General features: G+C 38.8%; 1 protein-coding gene across 1 annotated transcript; it reads right to left on the bottom strand.

Moving 5' to 3' along the window:
• Positions 1-18,762: 18,762 nt before the first annotated feature.
• Positions 18,763-19,689, bottom strand: LOC131629405 (uncharacterized). The gene has a single exon (XM_058900195.1). The coding sequence runs from the start codon at positions 19,687-19,689 to the stop codon at positions 18,763-18,765; it is 927 nt and encodes a 308-aa protein (XP_058756178.1).
• Positions 19,690-20,074: the final 385 nt, after the last annotated feature.

Below are 20,074 nucleotides of genomic sequence, written 5' to 3'. Positions count from 1 at the left end.
TCATCGGTGTTTTCCGTACCGATGGTATTGACTGTTTGTTGAACAGGTTGAAGAAAACCTCCGCTGTGGAAAGTTTCTTGAATTGGAAGAACTACCTCAATTCCTGGAATAGTCTTTGATGATGTTGGAAAGAATCCAAATCCTGTTCTGTTCTTGTTGTTGGTTGGAATATTAATGTGCCCCCAACCACTGGTAGTGCCATCCTTTACAACTTGGATTGCATCTCTGTAGGAAGAAATAGACGCTGCTTTCTCCTTTCCTTTTTCCTTATCCAAGGAAAGTGCTTGGAATTTAGTTCCAACGACTTCTTTTGGTTCTATGTCAGAGAATGATGACAGGTTGCTGACGATCAGAGCTCGTTCTCCATATACGGTTACCAATTTGCCATTTCTTATGAACTTCAGTTTCTGATGAAGTGTTGAAGTAATTGCCCTAGCCTCATGAATCCATGGGCGACCTAGCAAACAACTGTATTGTGCCGGGATATCCATAACTTGGAAAGTGATTTTAAACGTCTGAGGTCCAATAGTTATGGGAAGATCCACTTCTCCAAAAACTGACTTCCTTGATCCATCAAATGCTTTGACGATGACATGACTTTTTCTTAGAGGGTAATCTTCGAAGGATAATCTTGACAATGTTGATTTCGGCATGACGTTGAGAGAGGATCCGTTGTCTATTAGGACTCCTGTGAGTGTATCACCCATGCAGCCAATTGAGATGTGAAGTGGAAGATTGTGGTCTACTCCTTCTTCAGGAAGATCTTCGTCACAGAAACTCAGCTAGTTCCCGCGGAGAAGTTGGCAACGATATTGTTGAATTGGCTTATTGTAACGCCAGGTTCTACAAAAGCTTGTTCCAAAACTTTCTGTAGAGCTTCCCTATGAGCTTCAGAACTCAATAGCAGGGAGAGAACAAATATCCTAGATGGAGTATGTAGTAATTGATCTACAATGTTGTATTCACTCCTCTGGATTAAATTCAAGATCTCATCATTTTCTTTCGCTTGAACAGCATTGGTCGGATGATTGTCTTGCCTATGTGGTGCTTCCTCCGAAGGTTTCTCCACATTTTCTGTTGTTCTATTGAAGACTCGTCCACTTCTGGTGACTCGACTAACATCAGCAATGTTGACAACAGACAGTAATGGTATTTCCTTACCATTTTCAATGTATGTAGCATTGTACTTGTATGGTATAGCCTTGTTGGACTCATACGGTACAGGACCTGGTAAGTAGATGACTAATGGAGCAACTGCTGTCTTCCTGCTATCATACTTAACTTGCATTGGTTCAACTTGATTAATTTGAGGAGATACGGTAAAGACTTCATCATCTTCTCTGCTGGCAAGAACAGTAATGGTATTGTCATCCATCAGTTTTTGAATGTCGTTGCGAACACGTAAACATCCTCGTGAATTTCTTCGACAAATTCTGCATCTACTGTAAGCGTGGAAATCTGTTCCAGAGTAGGCAAGTCCATTTAAAGTTTTATGGAACCTGACTACCGATCCTTCAAGATCTACAACTTTGTAGATTTTGTATTCTCCTGGACATCCTTGAACCATGTTGATGTCATGTTCAGTTTTGACTCGGATATGTTGAATCCATCCTAAGTCCATTTGTTCTTGTAATGCAGCTTGAACTACGGCACATCCTTGATTATTCTTTGGACAAATATCGCATGTGAAGTAGTTGTGAGGTGGTACGTGTCCGTACCCAGCTTGTTTAGCGTGCATCTTGACAAGATTTTCCCTTATCTGATGAATGTCGTAGATTTGAATGACGTTAGGGTGTTGATCTATCCAATTCACTGAAGCTTCTTTATGCTGCGGCAAAGGATTTGCTTGGACGTTTGGACTAGTATCTTTGAAGGATAGCATTCCGCTCTTCACTAATCATTGGACGTCAATCTTGAAAGGGAAACAGTTCTCAATATTGTGACCTGGTGCCCCCTGATGATAGGGACAAGATTGGTCAGCCTTAAACCATGGTGAGGAACTGTTTGTAGGATTTGGAGGACTCCTTTTCTGAATGAGTCCTTTTGCCAGTAATGTTGGAAACAATTCCGCATACGGAATTGGTACTGGGTCAAAGGCAGGATACCTTGGAGCCCGATTGTTGTAATTTGGAGGTCGAACCTGCTGCTGAGGTTGCTGCGACCTTTGTTGAATTTGTTGTCGCGAGACCTGAGGTTGATAAGCTGGCACTGAGTTAACAACCGGAGTTATTGTAGCAACTTGAGGTTGATGTCTCTCTCTGGTTTTGTGCAAGACATTACTGACATCTTGATCCTTTTTCTTCTGGAAAGAACTTCCATACTTCCTAGGACCAATAGAAGATTCTGGTTCTTTGTTCAAGCGTCCTTCTCGAACTGCTTCTTCTAAACGTACACCCATGATTACCATCTCGGTAAAGTCACTTGGTGCACTTGCAACCATTCGTCCGTAGTAAAATGGACTCAAAGTCTTGAGATAGGTTTTGGTCATTTCTTTCTCTTCAAGTGGTGGACAGATTTGCGCAGCAACTTCACGCCATCTTTGAGCGTATTCCTTGAAGCTTTCCTTATCCTTTTGAGTCATGGCCCGGAGTTGATCTCTGTCGGGAGCCATATCCAGATTGTACTTGTACTGTTTGACGAAGGCCTCTCCGAGGTCTCGAAAAGTACGAATCTCTGAACTGTCCAAATTCATGTACCATTTGAGTGCAGCACCAGTCAGGCTATCTTGAAAATAATGAATGAGTAATTGTTGATTATCAGTCTGAGTTGACATTCTTCGAGCGTACATTACGAGGTGACTTTGTGGGCATGAATTCCCTTTGTACTTCTCGAACTCTGGTACTTTGAATTTGTGAGGAATCTTAACATTTAGAACCAGACATAGGTCTGCAGCATTCTTTCCAAATAGATCTTGTCCTCGGAGAGTCTTGAGTTCCTTCTGCATTTGCAGAAACTGTTCCTGGAACTCGTCCAATCTTTCATACACGCCAGCGTCCTCACTGGGAGCGTAATGATATACTTGTCCGCCCTGTGGAGGAAAAGTATGCATAATCGGCTGTGGAGAAGCCATGACAGCAGATCTTGGAATCTCAGCATTCTGTTGTGCGAAACCCATTGCCGTTGCTCTTGGAACTTCAATTTCCAGAGGTTTGTAACCCTCCGGTGGTTGCATCTCCATTGTAGCTCTTGGAACTTCAGAAACTAGGGGTATGTACCCTTCTGGAATAAAGTTATACGGCATGCCCCAAGGTCGGTTGGGTGGCATGGTATACTGAGGAATAGGAGTAGAAACAATCTCGGAAACCACAGTCCTTTGTGGTCCTTCTAGCGTTGGTCGATTCTGTGCAACTACCAGGGCTTCTACCATGCTATTGAGCCTTTCAATAGCATCTTTGAGAGCATTAACCTCTTCTCTGAGTTCTCCATTCTCTTGCTCAAAGTCTTCCATTCTTTTCTTGCGACTTGAACGAGTGTTGTATGGATGAGACAGCTTGAAAGTCTTGGTTCACCTCCTTCTCCTCCTCTCTTTATGGAGAAAGGAAAGTGACTATTAGATCCGCGAAAATTCTCGTGTCAGTGCGTACGACTAAAGCGATGCATGATATGCAATTAAGTTAATATTTTTCAAGGAAACACCATAATTACGTTATGAAACATCAAACTTTTATTAATTAAGCGAAAACGCCGTTTTTTACACATTTTAAAAAAGAAATACAGAGAAACTGAGAGAAAGGACTCTAAAACTTTGACGAAGAGCCGACTTCACGTTCTAACATCTTCTTCTGTTTCTTGAGCTGAGCGTTCTCTGACGTGAGCTGATCGATGATCCAGGAAGCAGGAGGGATATGATGAGAAAGTGACGTTTGTGACACTTGTCGATCGAGCACTTCAAGTAACTCATCCTTCCTTCTTAGGATGTTATGAATCTCAACGTTTTCCGTGTTGACGATTCGATACTTGTTCCTCTAAGCATTCCTTTCTTGGCATACCTTGTTTAATACCGCTTGCAGTTTTTCAACATCGGTGGAGAAAAGGCATATTGGTTCCCTTAGGGGAATGGGTTCTTGATGCTGATATGGCATCCTGAGCTTGAATGCCGACGCGTACCCATTGGAGGTAAGGATCCAGGGAAATACAAAGATGTTTTCCTAACAATCTTCTCCCTTTGCTGTGAACAAGACGCCAGGCTTGGACAATTTCCTTCTTCAGGATGTTGCCATGATCGTCGATGTTCTTGAAGAACAGACCCTCCAATTGGATGTTACTTGGTATATTTTTCATGGGATAGCCGTATTGACGACGGGCTAAAGCTGGATTGTAACTGATTCCTCCCTTAGTTCCAATAAGGGGTATGTTGGGAAAACTTCCGCAACTGAAGATGATCTTGGTTTCGTCGTTGTCAGGACTACACCACTCAATGTCCGTATGAGTGAGGGACATGATTTTCTGTGACCAGTAAATGCCATCCCTCATGTTCCAGAAAGTGCTAGACTTTGGCAGGTGCGAAACGAACCATTCGTATAACAACGGTACGTAGCATGTGATTAATCCTCCTCGCTGCAGGTTTCTTGAATGCACAGAGTGATAAGCATCCGCAAGCAAGGTTGGAACTGGATTTCCAATTAAGAAGATCTTAATTGCGTTGATGTCGACGAAATCGTTAATGTTAGGGAACAAAAATAATCCGTAGATAAGCAAAGCCAAAATTTCCTCAAAAGCGCTCATATCTTGGATGCTGACGAAGTACCGAGCTTGATCAAATAGGAATTTGGAAGGTAATCCTTGAATTCCTCCTCTACTAACCATATGAGTTCTGATGTCGACTACGTTCAAAGGAGTAGTTGCAGCAATGATAATGTCGTCAGGATTCTTTTCCAAACCGGAGTACGGATCTTGCGCGTACACAGGTATTCCAATCAGACGAGAGTACTCCTCCAATGTAGGCATGAGCTGATAATCTGGAAAGGTGAAGCAGTGATACGTTGGATCGTAAAACTGTACCATGGTGAGAAGGATCCCATCCACAATGTTGGTATTGAGCAAAGGCAGAAGTTTTCCATACTTCTCCTTGAAAGCCTGGGGGTTGACCACCAGTTTTCCGAGCTTTCCCAGTTCCTCGACCTGGGGAATCTTGAAGGTGTATTTCCTAGATCTCTTTCTCCCATAATCCATGGTATAGATCCTTAAGTCCTTTCTTCGTTTCTCTCTTTCTATGAAATTCAAAACGTTCGTTATTTAGTTTCCTTGAAAAACGACTCGAAAAAGACTCTTTTGTTTTTAGTTGTTATTAATGAATGATGCATGAATGCATGAATGCACACACAAGAGGTTTTAAACAAACATGGCGCAGAAGGGTATAGTGGTCATGAAGTCAAAACGCAAACCTCGCCCCATGGTAAAATAAGGATAAGGATTTTTGTACCTGTAGAACGGGTTCTAAGGGATCTCAGAGCTTTTGCTCAATCTTAAAGATACGTTGACTGGTATCTATAAGAGAGTTTTCTCTGAGTGTAGTATCTGCGTGACAATTACTTTCGTAATCACCGCTCTACGTCCTAACAAAAGGCTTTAAGTGGGGTTAATGGGTTTCTAGGTCCTCCTGGTACAAATCAGTCTCGGAATGCATTGGCGCAGTTAATCACAACCAGCCAGGCAAATCCCAAGAGTAGAATTGTGAACCAAGATTAGAGGGTCTTCACCGGGAAGACATCCTCCATCCTATCTTATGTTGCACTCAATTCCGGGTATAGGATTTCTCACCACAAGGGGGAATCAAGCCCTTTCCCGATACAGAATAAACAAAATAAACAAATATAAATGCAGCAAACACATGAAATGACACAGAGGTTAGGCAGGACCTCTCTTGTTTGAGGGGGAATTTGGCATCCCTAATTCCTCATTGGGGCTGGACCAGCAACAGGTCAACCATTGGTTTGGATGAAAAACCAAGGTTTTTAACACTTATATCCCCAGCAGAGTCGCCATTTTTCTGTGGTGGTCGTTTTTTTTACCTCCCCGTTTCACTTGGGAGGACGGCACGCTAGACCCTTCACGTGAAATTTGGAAGGAGAATGCGCCCGTGGTGGGATGTATTTTGTTTCAGTTCTTCCTACGATTCACACGAACTTTCTTATTTGTCCTACGAGTAGGAAAGGGGAAAAAAGATCTCAACTAAACCCTAGGAGTTTGCTAAGTGTGGGGATTCACCTAGACTAGAAATTCTAGAGTCCGGGGGGTCGGTTATACATAGGGAAGAGTTTAAGCACCCTACATATCTGTAGTACTCTACAGGAACCTTCTCTGTGTCTAAATGTGTTTGTGCTGCTAATGATTATTGGGAAAGTTTCTCCTTTGTATTAGGAGAAGGAATTGAATTGAATAAAAGAAAGACAGACAGACTGACTGACTATTTTTTGGTGTTTTATTAGCTCGCTGAGATTCCTTTTGAACCTCATGCCTACATATCCCTAATGGAAGTCAGAGCTTAATGTAGTTCTGGGAACTAATTAATTATTAATTATTTATGGGTGCCTTGCTTGAAGCTCAAGGTTGACGCTTGAATTAAATCTCTGTTTACAGTAAAGAGACATGAATTTATCTTTACATAGAGGTATTTCTACTATTCCACCACAAACATTAAAAGAGTGACAGAATAACTGAATTCATTTCATTCAAGAGGGGGACCTTACTTGTGTATGTGCAAGTATACCAGTCAAATGCTTCTTAAATGAAAGAAAGATGCTCATCCAAATTAGGGAAAGTTACCACATGTCTGGGTTTTACTGCCAGCTCATGCCTTTCAAAATCCTAAGTGGGAGACTTGATTAAAATTAAAATGAAATGTAATGTTTGTTTGTTTGAATGTGGTGAGATAGAAGAAAGATCCCTCTATAGAGATAAGCTATGTCTATCTACTGTATAAAAGATTTGATCTTTAACTGGCTTGTATGAGGCCCAAGCTTGAGGCTTTTTGATTAATGTATTATTTATTGACTCTGAGAGATGACTCCACTGGGGGTTAATTACAAGGAACTTTTGTATTCTGTACAAAGCCCAGAATTGAGGCTGACTCTAGCTAGAAAAAATATTATTTTCTGCCTTGTACAAAGCCCAAGGTTGTGGCTGACTGAGTATGAATGACTCTAATAGGGAAAAGATCCTAGATGTTAGGAATCTTTGACACATGAAGTATGGTTTATGTGCCTTGTACAAAGCCCAAGGTTGTGGCTACCTGAATGATGAAGGACTCACTGGGGAGACTCTATTATCTGCCTTGTACAACGCCCAGGGTTGAGGCTGACTATTACAGGGGAGTTTTATTGTTTTGGTGCCTTGTATGAAGCCCAAGGTTGAGGCTAACTATTTTTGTTGGGTTTTGACTCTACTGAAAGATTTATTTATTAAAAGACTGTTTTTTTTTGGAAGCTAACCCTTTCCAGGGATTTTGACTCAGCTGGTGAATTTATCTTTTTTTTTAAGAATGAGGTTTTTTGGAAGCTAACCCTTTCTAGGGATTTTAACTGTTTATTGACTGAACTTGGAGGCTAACCCTTTCCAGGGGTTTTGTTCTTTTAAACAGATTTTTATTAATTGACTTTGGAGGCTAACCCTTTCCAGGGGTTTTGTTAAAATGATGGCAGAAAGATTATCTAATGAGACTTCTTGTTTAAAGCCCAAGATGAAGGCTGACACTTATTGAGGGTAAACAAGTATGGATCCTAGATTCTGCTAAGGAAGATTAATGAAGATAAGGGTGACAGAGAATGTCCATGTCTCTCATTCCAAAAGGTGTATTCAATGTAAAATTGAGACAAACTTAGCTTGTTTAAAGTCTGGTTTAAATTGGAAGAAACTCACCAGGGTATGTTAAAAGGTGACTAAAGACTTGTTCCTATGTTTATAAGAAACCTGATGGGTCCTTGTATACAAGCTCAAGAGGAAGCTGGAAATGCTTTTAAGAAGCCTGTGGGTCCTTGTACAAAGCCCAAGATGAGGCTAATCGAGGGTCCTTGTTATAGCACAAGAGAAAGCTCTGTGGTTTTGAACTTATTTTGGCTCTGAGCAAATGGGTAAGAGGTTTCACAGGGAATAATTCCTCTTGGGTGGATGTGTCCTATTTTTTTGGATTCTAAGGTTTTTGCCAAGATGTTTCACCGGGAATAGTTCATCTTGGGGGTTTGAACTACAAATCTCTAATTAGGAAAGAGCCTTCACCGGGAAGACATTCTCAATCCTAGGCCATATTCCTATAATATATATATATAGTTTAACTGTCCTAAGGTTTACACTCAGACGTAGTTCTAAACAAATATATGCACAGTTTATATTTGACAGTAATTAAAACAAAGACTGTAAATTGAAAGCTTGTAAAGCCTAACCTGGATGGAGTGGAGGCCTTTGAAGAAGTATGTACAAAGCCTCACCAACAGTTGATGGATAACAGTTGAATATATATGATAAACAGTTAATGTTTTTTTTTGAAAACAGAAGAAGTGAAGATGGACATAGGTCACATAGGTATCTGAAGAGTTTCACCGGGAATAATGCCCTTCAAATACCAGAAGAATATTTTGAAAACAGAAAGAAGATTTTGTAAATACAGTTTTGAAAAACAAACTATGAAAAGAAAAAGGTGTTGGGACTTACACTCTATTAGAGGCCCACTTAAAAATGATTTACTGTTTATGAAAATAGATGGAAGAAGATTGGAATGATATAAGGTTTTGTTGTTTGAAAACCTTAATCATCTGTTTAATCGGAGATTGAAAACAGTTTTGAAAATTGACAAAAGTCAACTTAATTAAGGTAAAGATAAAAATCTATACCTAATTAAGACCTAAATAATTAGGGTTTTACCACTAAAATATTTATGAGATATTAGGTTTTGAAATTTTAATAAAAAAAACATATATATGAATATATTTAAAACACTTAAAATAACACTATTTTTAACCTAATAAAAATATATAAAATAAATAATATTTTTGTGATTTTTTTGATTATTCATAAAATATATATATTAATTAACAAGTGTATGAAAAATGAAGTGAAAATGATTTAATTTGATATGTGAATGAATTAGTTAAAATTGTGAAAAGAAATTAAAGAAAATAGTGGTAAAAAAAATGTTTTGGTCTCACCATGGCTTGAACCCACGCCCTTGCAATCAATTACTCAAAACAACACCACTGGGCCAACGCGCGCTTGGTGTCAAAGGAATGACTCCAATGCAATACATATGTTATTCAAGTGCATAGAACAAAAAAGAAAATAAAATCAAAAGGTCTGGGGCGAGGGGGATTCGAACCCCAGACCTTGGGCACGCGCAACACACAAACACTCTTTACCACTGGGCTATCACGTTTTAGTCGTTTATGAAACAACTACCATTCAAAATAAAATAAACTCTAGCCTTGGATTTGAATTTTGCGCCCCACCACCATGGTCATCTTCAACCTCAAGCTTCTATATTTTGAAATTCTGAAATCTCTCAACTCTCAACCATTTGCAAAGATGTAAAGACCAAACTTGCTCTAAATTCACTCACGATTCCAAATATGTAACTAATATGAATTTATATCAACTACATCTACTGAATTATCTAAAATACGTGAAGAAACCTAAAATTTGAAATTTAAATTAAATGGCTATACTGAAGCATAAATGACTGGTGATAGAGGGTTTTTAATCCTCTTATGATGCTGAATGGAATGGTGTTGAGTTTTAACCAAAAAGATACACAAATTAAAGAGGTGGAGTTGAGAAACTTACCTCTGAAAATGGAGATCGTGAGGATGTTAGAGAGCACCTGGGCTTGTATGAATGATCCTAAAAGCTTCCTTGGGACTCAGTGATGCTAACTGGATGCTTGTTGTGACCTCAAACCTTCTGAATTGCTCTACCTGACTCCTTCAATTTGAGCTTCAAGTTAACATGGGGGATGACGAATCTGCAGTTACAGATGAGCTGCGACCATCTGAATAGCTTCACTACACCCTAAGGAATGTGCCTGGATGCTTGGCCTTGCTTGGAACCTTCTGAATTGCTCTGTGGTCCTCCAACTGCAAATGCTCCAAAGTGAAAGCAACAATGGCGTTCCTCCACTTACAGAAGTGATCCAGGTGCTTGGATCACCTCAAATGAACCCCCTTGAGATGTTAGAATGCTTACTTTCCAAAGAGAAGCTCTGGTTTGAAGAAAACGATTCTTCTTGCCAAAGAACTTTGAAAAACCATAAGCATGAGAAGAGAAAGAGAAAGCAAGGATTATGGTTGCTTTGGTGTGTTTTCTGAATGAGAAAGAGCCCTCTATATATAGGCAATTGATTCAGAGCAATGGTGTATAGTGAGCTTGCTTAGTGAAGTGAGTTTGGTTTCTTAGCCATGAAGAAATTTCAAGGAATATCCAAGAGTGATCATTGCATTTTCGAGCCAGCTCCCCATCCATTGATCCTATCTGATCTTAGGGAACATTTCTGATGCAGAGTGAGCTCTAATTGGTTGGTGAGAAGATTCCTTGGGTGATTCATCAATTTGCCATAAATTCCCAAATGTAATCATTACATAATCACATGTTCTTGTTTTGAGAATCTTCCTCAATTCTCATGTCATGGTGAAAATGAATGCATGGCATGTTTTCATATGTGTTATGGGTCGTGTAGCATCCATAAGTGAGGTCATGTGCACAAAATCGCAAAGTTCAAAAATGATGCATGACCTATAATTTTACTTCATGAGGCCAACTTTGAACAAGCATAACTCCTAGCTCAAAATGAATTGGGGGAAGGTTGAGCACAATTTGGAAATCCCTAAACATCTACTTCAAATCATTAGTTTGGAGTTTCTTCAGAATCATTTGGGAAATTTGTGAAAAATGAGCCCAAAGTTGGGTGAAAACTAGGTTAAAAACACTTAGAAAATTTTTTAAGTTTTTATAACCTAAAGCTTGAAAATTCCAAATCTCTTAAATGATTGATTTCTTGAAAAAAGTTGCATTGTAATTTGTTGTTTTATTTTGCAAGATCTACAACTTTCATGTTGGAAGTTTTTTGAGTTGTGTAGGTGAAATTTTGAGTTCCCACAATGCCCTTAAAAACCTTAATTCCCGACTTTTTGCTCCTTGATGATTCTTCTTGAATTTCTTTGGTCAAATGACTTTAATATCCATATATTGATGATATTGATCTTTGAAATTCATGGTTTGACCAAAAATCTTAAAAGTCAAAGGTGATCCCATACAGTTGACTTTTTTCAGATAAAGTGAGATTTTGGACTTTTGTGTGGAATCAAGATCTTCTCCTCAAATGAGTGATGTAAATGGGTTATATTGAGGTAGTAGAGGTTCTTGAATCATGTCTTGAGTTTTGGATCCATGCCCTAATTAAAAGTCAACTATCCAGATGAATTAGGTCAAAAACCCTAATTGTCGACCAGATGAAATTGGTGACTGTGGATCTTGAATTGAGGTGTGATGTCCAGTGGATCTTATTGTATGGATCATTTGAAGATGATTGAAGTCTTTAATAGATGTCCTGGAGCTTTTTAGGGTTTCCCAAAGGTGATCCCTGATTTCAGTCCTTGATAGGCTCAAAAACCCTAGTCTGGTGACCTGAGTAAACCTGTACTCAGATGACTGGGTGTCTAATCAATCATAGGTGAATATAAAAATAAAGCTTTTGAGTCCTATGATTGTGTTAGAGACCAATCCTTCTATTGATTGATCCTTTGTCTGAGTTTTCTTGTCTTTGAACATCCTCGATTAAATGCCAGATGAAGAAGTGACTGCTCTGGGCACTTGCTTTGACCTGATGAAAAGCCTGAAGATATGTCATCTTAGGGGGGTCAAAAATTAGGGTATGACACCTCGAAAATTCACTCCACTCAACCAAAAACTCACATAAGGAAACTTAGCAAACAACTTCTTCTTCCCAACACGAACAAAACAATTCTCAAATGCTTAGCATGATCATCTTCACACTGATGATACCCATACCTCAAATCAAACTTGCAAAACAAACAAGCTCAAACCAACTTGATTTGTCAAAATATCAATCCTTGAAAGTGGATACTTTTCCTTAATTGTCACTTTTATCCATTGTCTAAAATTGACACAAAGCCTGATAGAACCTTCCTTCTTAACCAACAAAACACGTGCACCCTACGGAGACACACTCTGTAAGTATCAGATATGCCTAAGAGGGGGGGTGAATTAGGTTTTCAAAAATTAATCGGTTTTATGAGAATGTCTTTACTAATTTTTGGTTAAGTGTTTGAAGGCTTTTGATGGTTTTTATCTTTTTCTTGGTAATGGTAATGAAAGCGGTAAAAGCGAAAAGATAAAGAACACAACGATATATACTGGTTCCCCTCACAATCCGAGAGTACTCCAGTCCCCTTTCAAACACGAAAGAGATTTCACTATAGTTAGAATTATTGTACAAGCCTATGCCTACTATCTAACCTATAGGGTGATCAAAGGTTCTTAACACCTTTAAGACCAAAACAACACTAATGTGAATGAAGAACAATCCTCTTCAAACACAACACTTACTTCCAACAATCCTGGATAGTAAGGAGAAATAATTTTTTTTTTGAATGATACAAGAATTTATGAAGATGAATACTATATCAATCTTGGATTGATCTTCCCTTTCAAGCATACAATTCTTTTTAATGATAAACAAGTGTTCAATGGATGTATGATATGAAACTTTGATATTTGAGTGAAAGTTGTATGAACAAAGTTTCAAATAAAAATGAAGTATGGACACTTGATGATTTTTGTGAAAGATATGGACACTTGAATTGTTTGAATTATTTGAATGAAAGAGGTGAAAAATAAATTCTGAAAAATCTGAAATATATAGCCTCTAAGACACCTTTACAAATGGTTATTTTGTATGGAAGGATGCAAGAATAAAAGATGAAGAGGTACCTTTTGAAGAATGAAAAGAATTCTGAATTTTTAAAAATTTTCACGTGGGAACCGGTTCCCTTAAAACAGAACCCGGGTTCCCTATATGCAACGTTAAAAAAATTTGAAAATTTGAACTGGGGAACCGGTTCCTAAAAAGTGGAACTCGGTTCCTGGACTTGATGAATGAAAATATGCTGGGCAGAGGGAACTGGGAACCGGTTCCTCCAAACTGGAACTCGGTTCCCACATGCAAAAAATACTAAAAACTCATTTTCAATGGCTTGAATGATTTTCTAATGAATTGCAAATATTATGGAACATGTATGAATGTTTGAGAACACTTGTTTATGTATTAAGAGAGTTGTATATCATATACCTTAATATTTTTGATCAATGAAGTTTAAGCTCTTTTGAAATGCTTGAATCTTTATGCTTTCATATGAATTGATCCATTCCTTTTGTAATTGAAATCTTGTCTTCATCAAAACCAAATTGTAGAAAGATTGTCTTCACACACTCGAACGAACAAACCTCTTCTCAAGAAAGTCCTTAAGTTGACTCCTCAACTCTTTCAACTCAGAAGTTGGCATCCGATACGGAACCCTCGACACAACAATAGTTCTAGGAACTAAATCCGTCAAAACAGAACTCCAAGACAGAATTCCTCTTTCCGACGATGAATCACTTAAACCTTCAAGAAACACTTATACGAATGTGCAACTATCCGCAATTCCCACAATCGCTCTTTCTCAAGAACATCCAAAGTCGTCGACAACATAAACAACATCCTATCACCTTGCACCGACTCATTCACTTCCAATATTATCAAACTAGCCAGATAAGCCTATCACGTCCAATACGATCCCGTCCACTATCAACAAGAGATTAAGGGTGATCATGTCCTCAATTTTTCAATAGGTAGCCGACAATCATAATAGAGTATAAACTATCAGTACCAACATTAATAATATTCTTTTCCAACTTTTGCTCATAGCACAGAAGCACTATGGTTCCATAATTCACAAACCTCTCAAGATCATCTGAACCAGCCAACCCGACGTCTTGTAGCTACGTACCAAAACACTTCTAACAACATCTCAAAAAAAAATTTCCTGAGATCCTACTCATCTCTTCATACTCCTAATTCTTACTCGAGTTCCAAAACGTTTCCAACAACGTCAATAACTCCTACAACAAAGTCTACCACAATACTTTCCTTAATCATTGATCCAACAACGACACCTCACACAAGGCTACTCAAACCACAACTTCATAGTCCATCAGTAGCATTAGAGCATCACAAATCTCTAAATTCCATTCTTTAGAATTAACCAAAATCTACTCCGTGACACTCCAACTTGATTAACAACCAAAGTCTTAAGTCCAAGTCACCTTCACTTCAAAAAACAACAAATTCCAACAACACTAGTACTGCTGCCCTCAGTAGCATACGAACATCTTGCAACTGAAACATATCCGAGAAGCATATCTTCTCCCTCACTAGGCTTCAAACCACTTCTGCATACACCCGACTAGAGGCACACAAGTACTGACAGTGCTCCACACACTTATCACGTTCTGAGGAATTAAACAACATTAGACAACAATGGCCGGACAGACCGACCTGCTCTGATACCACTAATATAACACCCCAATTCTACCCAAGCATTTAGGCGAGAAAATATCAGAGTATTAAAATTTCATACAACACAATTAGGATGTTACACTAAGTAACCAAACAAACACCTAGAAAACAAACGGCCATCAGGGATGCCAAAAGTACACAACACCTGCCTATAAAACGATACATAACACACGGAAGATATGAACATATAAATGTACGTATAGCTCTCACTCTCAAAGAGGAGTTTTCCAAAATAAAGTGTTTATAATACACATCAGCACATCAACACGTATACATGTTCAAAAGAGTCATATACAAATAAATAACAACAGACTCCCGACTACCCGGTGTTACGTATCAGAGCAACCGACAAGACCAACTGGAGAACTACCTCATCCAAAAGACTCCCAAGACGGCTAATCTGCAGGATGCCACTCAAGCATCAAATCAGCAGAAGGGTGAGAATATAATTTATAATGAAGAAGCATGATAAATATAGTAATGCCAACAAGTATCATCAAGATTCATACAACAACGTAATCCACTAAGTCATCCACAATCAATGTATAAGTAATACGACACATGAATGATAACATAAATTATAAAGAAATAAAATGATGAATGAGACTCGACTATGCATATGCATGTGGTACCAAATCCGGAGTAAACACCTCCTTGTCATTATGACAAATACACCTTTGCCGAGCATTATGCTGGGACTTCTTTCCCTCAGGAAAATACACTTTTGTCGAGCAGTAAGCTACGACTAACCGTCATCGAGCATTTAGCCCCCACTGATGACCTCTTGCCACTCGGGCAAATACACCTTTTTACCGAGCATTAAGCCCCCACTGGTAATAATTGCCAATTCAGGCCACCTGTTAATAGCATTCCGCCATTAACGTATTGAAATGTTATGCTGTGCAAATATATGACTCTATTACATGACAACAACATCATCAACAATATAACACGGTCACATACTCACGTTACACCGTTTACATTCTATCCAAAAGGATACATCACCAATTAATAACATCGTTATCAATTACATCACACCATAATTACCACACAGGCATCAATAAGCACACAACACACATTCACCATCAAAACATACTGGCCACATCGGCATAGATAAACGTATAACACACTTATACACATCCAATTAATATTGGCCATCGGCCCACAACTTCATCAATACATCATCAACAAGTTGTAATAACAACAATTCAACAATGATAATACATCATTCTCATAACAACAATTACTTGCCATAAGGCCACACATCATGTTAACAAGAAACAACCAAACATCGTCACATTTCAAGAATGAATATTCATTAATACATAACACATACGAACATGATTTCATGTTAATCCACACATCAACAACAATTGCAACCAAGCACAATGATTATTTACCAATCATATCGCGCATATAAATAATTATGTGTTTTCATCAACAACACCTCTTAACCAATTAATCACAAGATAACCAAGCCTATAATATCATATAGAACATCCAACTAGCTTCCTAACGCTTCGAACGGCATATAAAACGGAGTTACGGATCAAAAGTTACAAGGTTTCAAAGTTTGGATAGTTGAACATACTACACAATTCATCACTTGATCCTAATAAAAATAATAGGAGACTACATCCTATGAATCATTTAATTAGATAATAGTATAGTTCATTGTGTTAGCTTTCCAACGCTTCGAACGGCGACAAAATCGGAGTTACGGTCCAAGAGTTACGAAGTTTCAAAGTTTTGGAAAAACAGAAAATGCTGTTGGCCGCTCAGCGGGTTCAGCGGGCCGCTAAGCGGAAATTCCAGAAACGGACCAACGAAAACTCCGCTCAGCGGGCCTGATGCCGCTTAGCGGACCTGAGAAAAACCAGAAAAAACCCAGCACGAACATAACTGTCTCAAGCCCCTTATACCCACCAAAACCACTCCAAAACATCATTATAACTCCAATACAACACATACATACCATATAAACAACATAACATCCAACTTTCATGGTTGATTCATTAATCTTTCTCAAAACCTAACTTTTACTCCAACTTCAATCAAGCCATAGAAATGGAAAAAAAACATGATCAATCACCATAACACAACAAGGATATGATTCTATACAAAATACCAACCAAGACATGTTTGAATCTTGCTATATAATGAAAACATCACAACTTCTTACAAAACAAGCAAGAATGGAAAACATGGAAAGGATAAAGAAGATGAACAAGAACAAGACTATAAGAATCATACATTCAAGATAAATTAGATTCACCCCCTTAACTTGGTTAGATTCTTCATCTTCTCCAAAACCCCCTTCTTCACTTTCTCTCCATCTTTGCTCTTCTTCTTTCTCTCTTCCCTTTATTTCCTTTTCCTTTCCATCCTTTTTCCTTTCTCAAAAATATCTCTTTCATATAAAGAAAATATCTACCCCGCGGAAATGACCAAAATGCCCCTACGCTCAAATACCGTTCAAACGCCCCCAAAACGTGGAATATTACCTTAATGATATTTCTAGTACCAAAAATATGAAAACCTTCAATTAAATATTAGTCCGCCATCCCGAACTAATACAGACTGAAACGACTCCAAAAACCGTAAAATCCCAATAAACGTCACTAACGTCCAAATTAAGCATATACTTATATTTCCGGGCGTTACAACTCTCCCCCACTTAGAACATTTCCGTCCTCGGAAATATCCCAAACGCAAACAAACTTGGATACGCTCTCGCATCCGACTAACCAACTATCAAGCCACGGAAGCAACGACATAATCAGCACAAACAACGAACCACTCTAGCTAAAAGCAAAACAACCAAAACACAACAACGACAACGAGATGCAATGCCTATACAATGCACTCATCGACTAACACCAAAACACAAGAAATAATCAAGACACAGACAACAGCCCGGTCGCACAACATCCAAACAACCATGCCAAGATATAGCAGTCAAACATGTAACCAAAACATCTGGTGGTCTTTTCATTCCTACCACGTCCATTGTCCAAAATTGAACTCTAATCTTTCCAAAATTCCTCTATCTTTTCCTCCTTTTGATCAATTTCTCCACACGACTCCAATCTTTCCAAAATAGCCTCTATTTCTTCTTCTTCATCTTTGAAAGAATTGTTGTAATCACCTATGAGACATTTCTCTAATGGACTTGAGATATGAAAATGATTGGTAACTCCCATGACTTCCTCTTCAATGACATCCATACGGAAAACATCGTGTTTTTCTTTGGGGTGCTTCATCGCTTCAAAGAGATTAAAAGTGACCTCTTCATCTTGCACTCTCACTTTCATGAGTCCGTCATCAATGTCTATCATCATCCGGGCTGTTTTCATAAATGGCCTTCCAAGGATCAGTGGAACATCTCTATCTTCTTCCATATCCACCACCACAAAATCCACCGGAAACAAAAATTTGTCAACTTTTACCAATATGTCTTGAGCAACTCCATAGGGTGAGGTTGTAGACTTATCGGCTAGTTGTAATGTCATTCGGGTAGACTTCATCTCAATATTCCCCAATCTCTTGATGATAGACAAAGGAATGATATTAATGCTAGAACCCAAATCAATTAGACCATTGCCAATATAAGTACCTCCAATGGTGACCGGTAGGATGACTTGTCCTAGATCGATTTCTTTTCTTGGAAGGGTTCTTTGAATGATAGCACTACATTGAGCATCAAGCATGATGGTTTCGTTATCCGGATATCGCTTCTTTTTGGTGAGGATGTCCTTCAAGAATTTTGCATATTTTGGCATGTGTTCTAATGCTTCGGCAAATGGAATATTTATTTGAAGTTGCTTAAATATATCCATGAACCTAGCATAATGTCTTGCATTCTCCTTCCTTGATGGTGCATGTGGCTAGGGTAAGTTTTGAACGGGATTTGTACTCACTCCTTTTCCTTCTCTTTTATTCTTCTTCACATTTTTCTCTTTTTTTCTACTTTCATTTTTTTCTTTTTCTTTTTCTTTTTCGACTACTTCCTCCTCTTCTTTTTCTTTTTCTTTTTCCACCACTATCTCATCCTCCTCATCTTCAACAACAACAAATCCATCATCCTCCACTATTACTTCCTCATTAGCTTCATTGTTCACCTCTCTTCCGCTCCTTGTGACAATTGCTTTGCAATACTCTTTTGGGTTAGGTTGAGTGTTTGCGGAAAAAGAAGGTCCCGTTTATTGTTCGGCCAATTGTTTTGCAAGCTGCCCCACTTGATTCTCTAAATTCTTTATGGAAGCCACATTAGTCTTTTGATTCTCCATGGAAACTTGCATGAATTGGTTGAGAGTGTCTTCCAATTTTGAGCTTCCGCCTTGAGGTTGTTGACTTTGACCTTGTGGACTTGGACTTTGATAGGGGCTTTGATGTTGGTTGTGTTGGTTGTTGAATCTTGAGGGTTGGAATCCTTGGTTATTCCTTTGATAAGAGTTGTTGTGGTATGGAGGTTGCCTTTGATAGCCTTGATGTTGGTTGTTCACATAATTAACCTCCTCTCCTTCGGGTGGTGGACAAAAGCCGGTAGGGTGGTCACCTTCGCAAAATTCACAACTTGCTACTTGAGAAGTCATTTGCATTCCATGAATTTCCTTCATTTGTTGTGGGAGCTTCGACATTTGCTTGGTGAGTAACTCTACTTGTTGAGAGAGAATCTTGTTTTGAGCAAGGATGGCATCATTGGTATTTAATTCAAGAACACCCGGCTTTCTTTGTGATAGACTCCTATCATGTTGAGTTTGGAGATCATTGAGTTCCATACGATCAATTATCATTGTTGCATCCTTCGCACTTTTTGATATTAAGGATCCACCCGCGGTAGCATCCAAAAGTGTTTTGTGTACCGGTTGAAGCCCATTTCGGAAGATGTGGATTTGTGTGAGATCATCAAAACCATGACCCTTGCATTTTCTAAGTATGGATTTGAATCTTTCCCAAGCCTCATTTAAAGATTCGTTGCTTCCTTGAGTGAATACCGCAATTGCCGTTTTGGCTTCCATGAATCGGGATTGAGGAAAATATCTCTCTAAAAAATTTTCTTCCAATAAATTCCAATCCGTCATCACGTTTGGTAATTGATCAAGATACCATTCTTTGGCTTTCCCCATTAATGAATGTGGAAAGAGCCTCTTGAACAATGATTCTTCATTCGCCGGTGATCCATTCCGGTGAATGGACTTGCATACACAAGTTGAAGGATTCCGATCTTCATTTTAGTATTTGCTCCACCTTGAGCATTGCGTGCGAATTGAGCGGTGCGTCTTGGACTATTGGCGGACATTTCGGTTGGAACAACACCCGCCATGTCTCCTTCGAAAGTGTCTACAACTACTTCTTCAATTTGATTGTTAGAAGAAGTAGATGCCTCTTCTCTTTGTCGCTTCTCTTGGGCTAACTTCCTTCTTCTTCGTGTCTTGCTATTGAGCTTTCGGAGTGTTCTTTCAATTTCGGGATCGAAATGAAATTGCTCTTCGGTAGCTTTTTCTCGCATGT

Source organism: Vicia villosa, unplaced genomic scaffold (genome assembly GCF_029867415.1).
Source record: "Vicia villosa cultivar HV-30 ecotype Madison, WI unplaced genomic scaffold, Vvil1.0 ctg.000564F_1_1, whole genome shotgun sequence".
Classification (NCBI taxonomy): Eukaryota; Viridiplantae; Streptophyta; class Magnoliopsida; order Fabales; family Fabaceae; genus Vicia; species Vicia villosa.
Note: the sequence above shows the minus strand (reverse complement) of the source record. Positions and strands in the feature narration are given on the sequence as shown.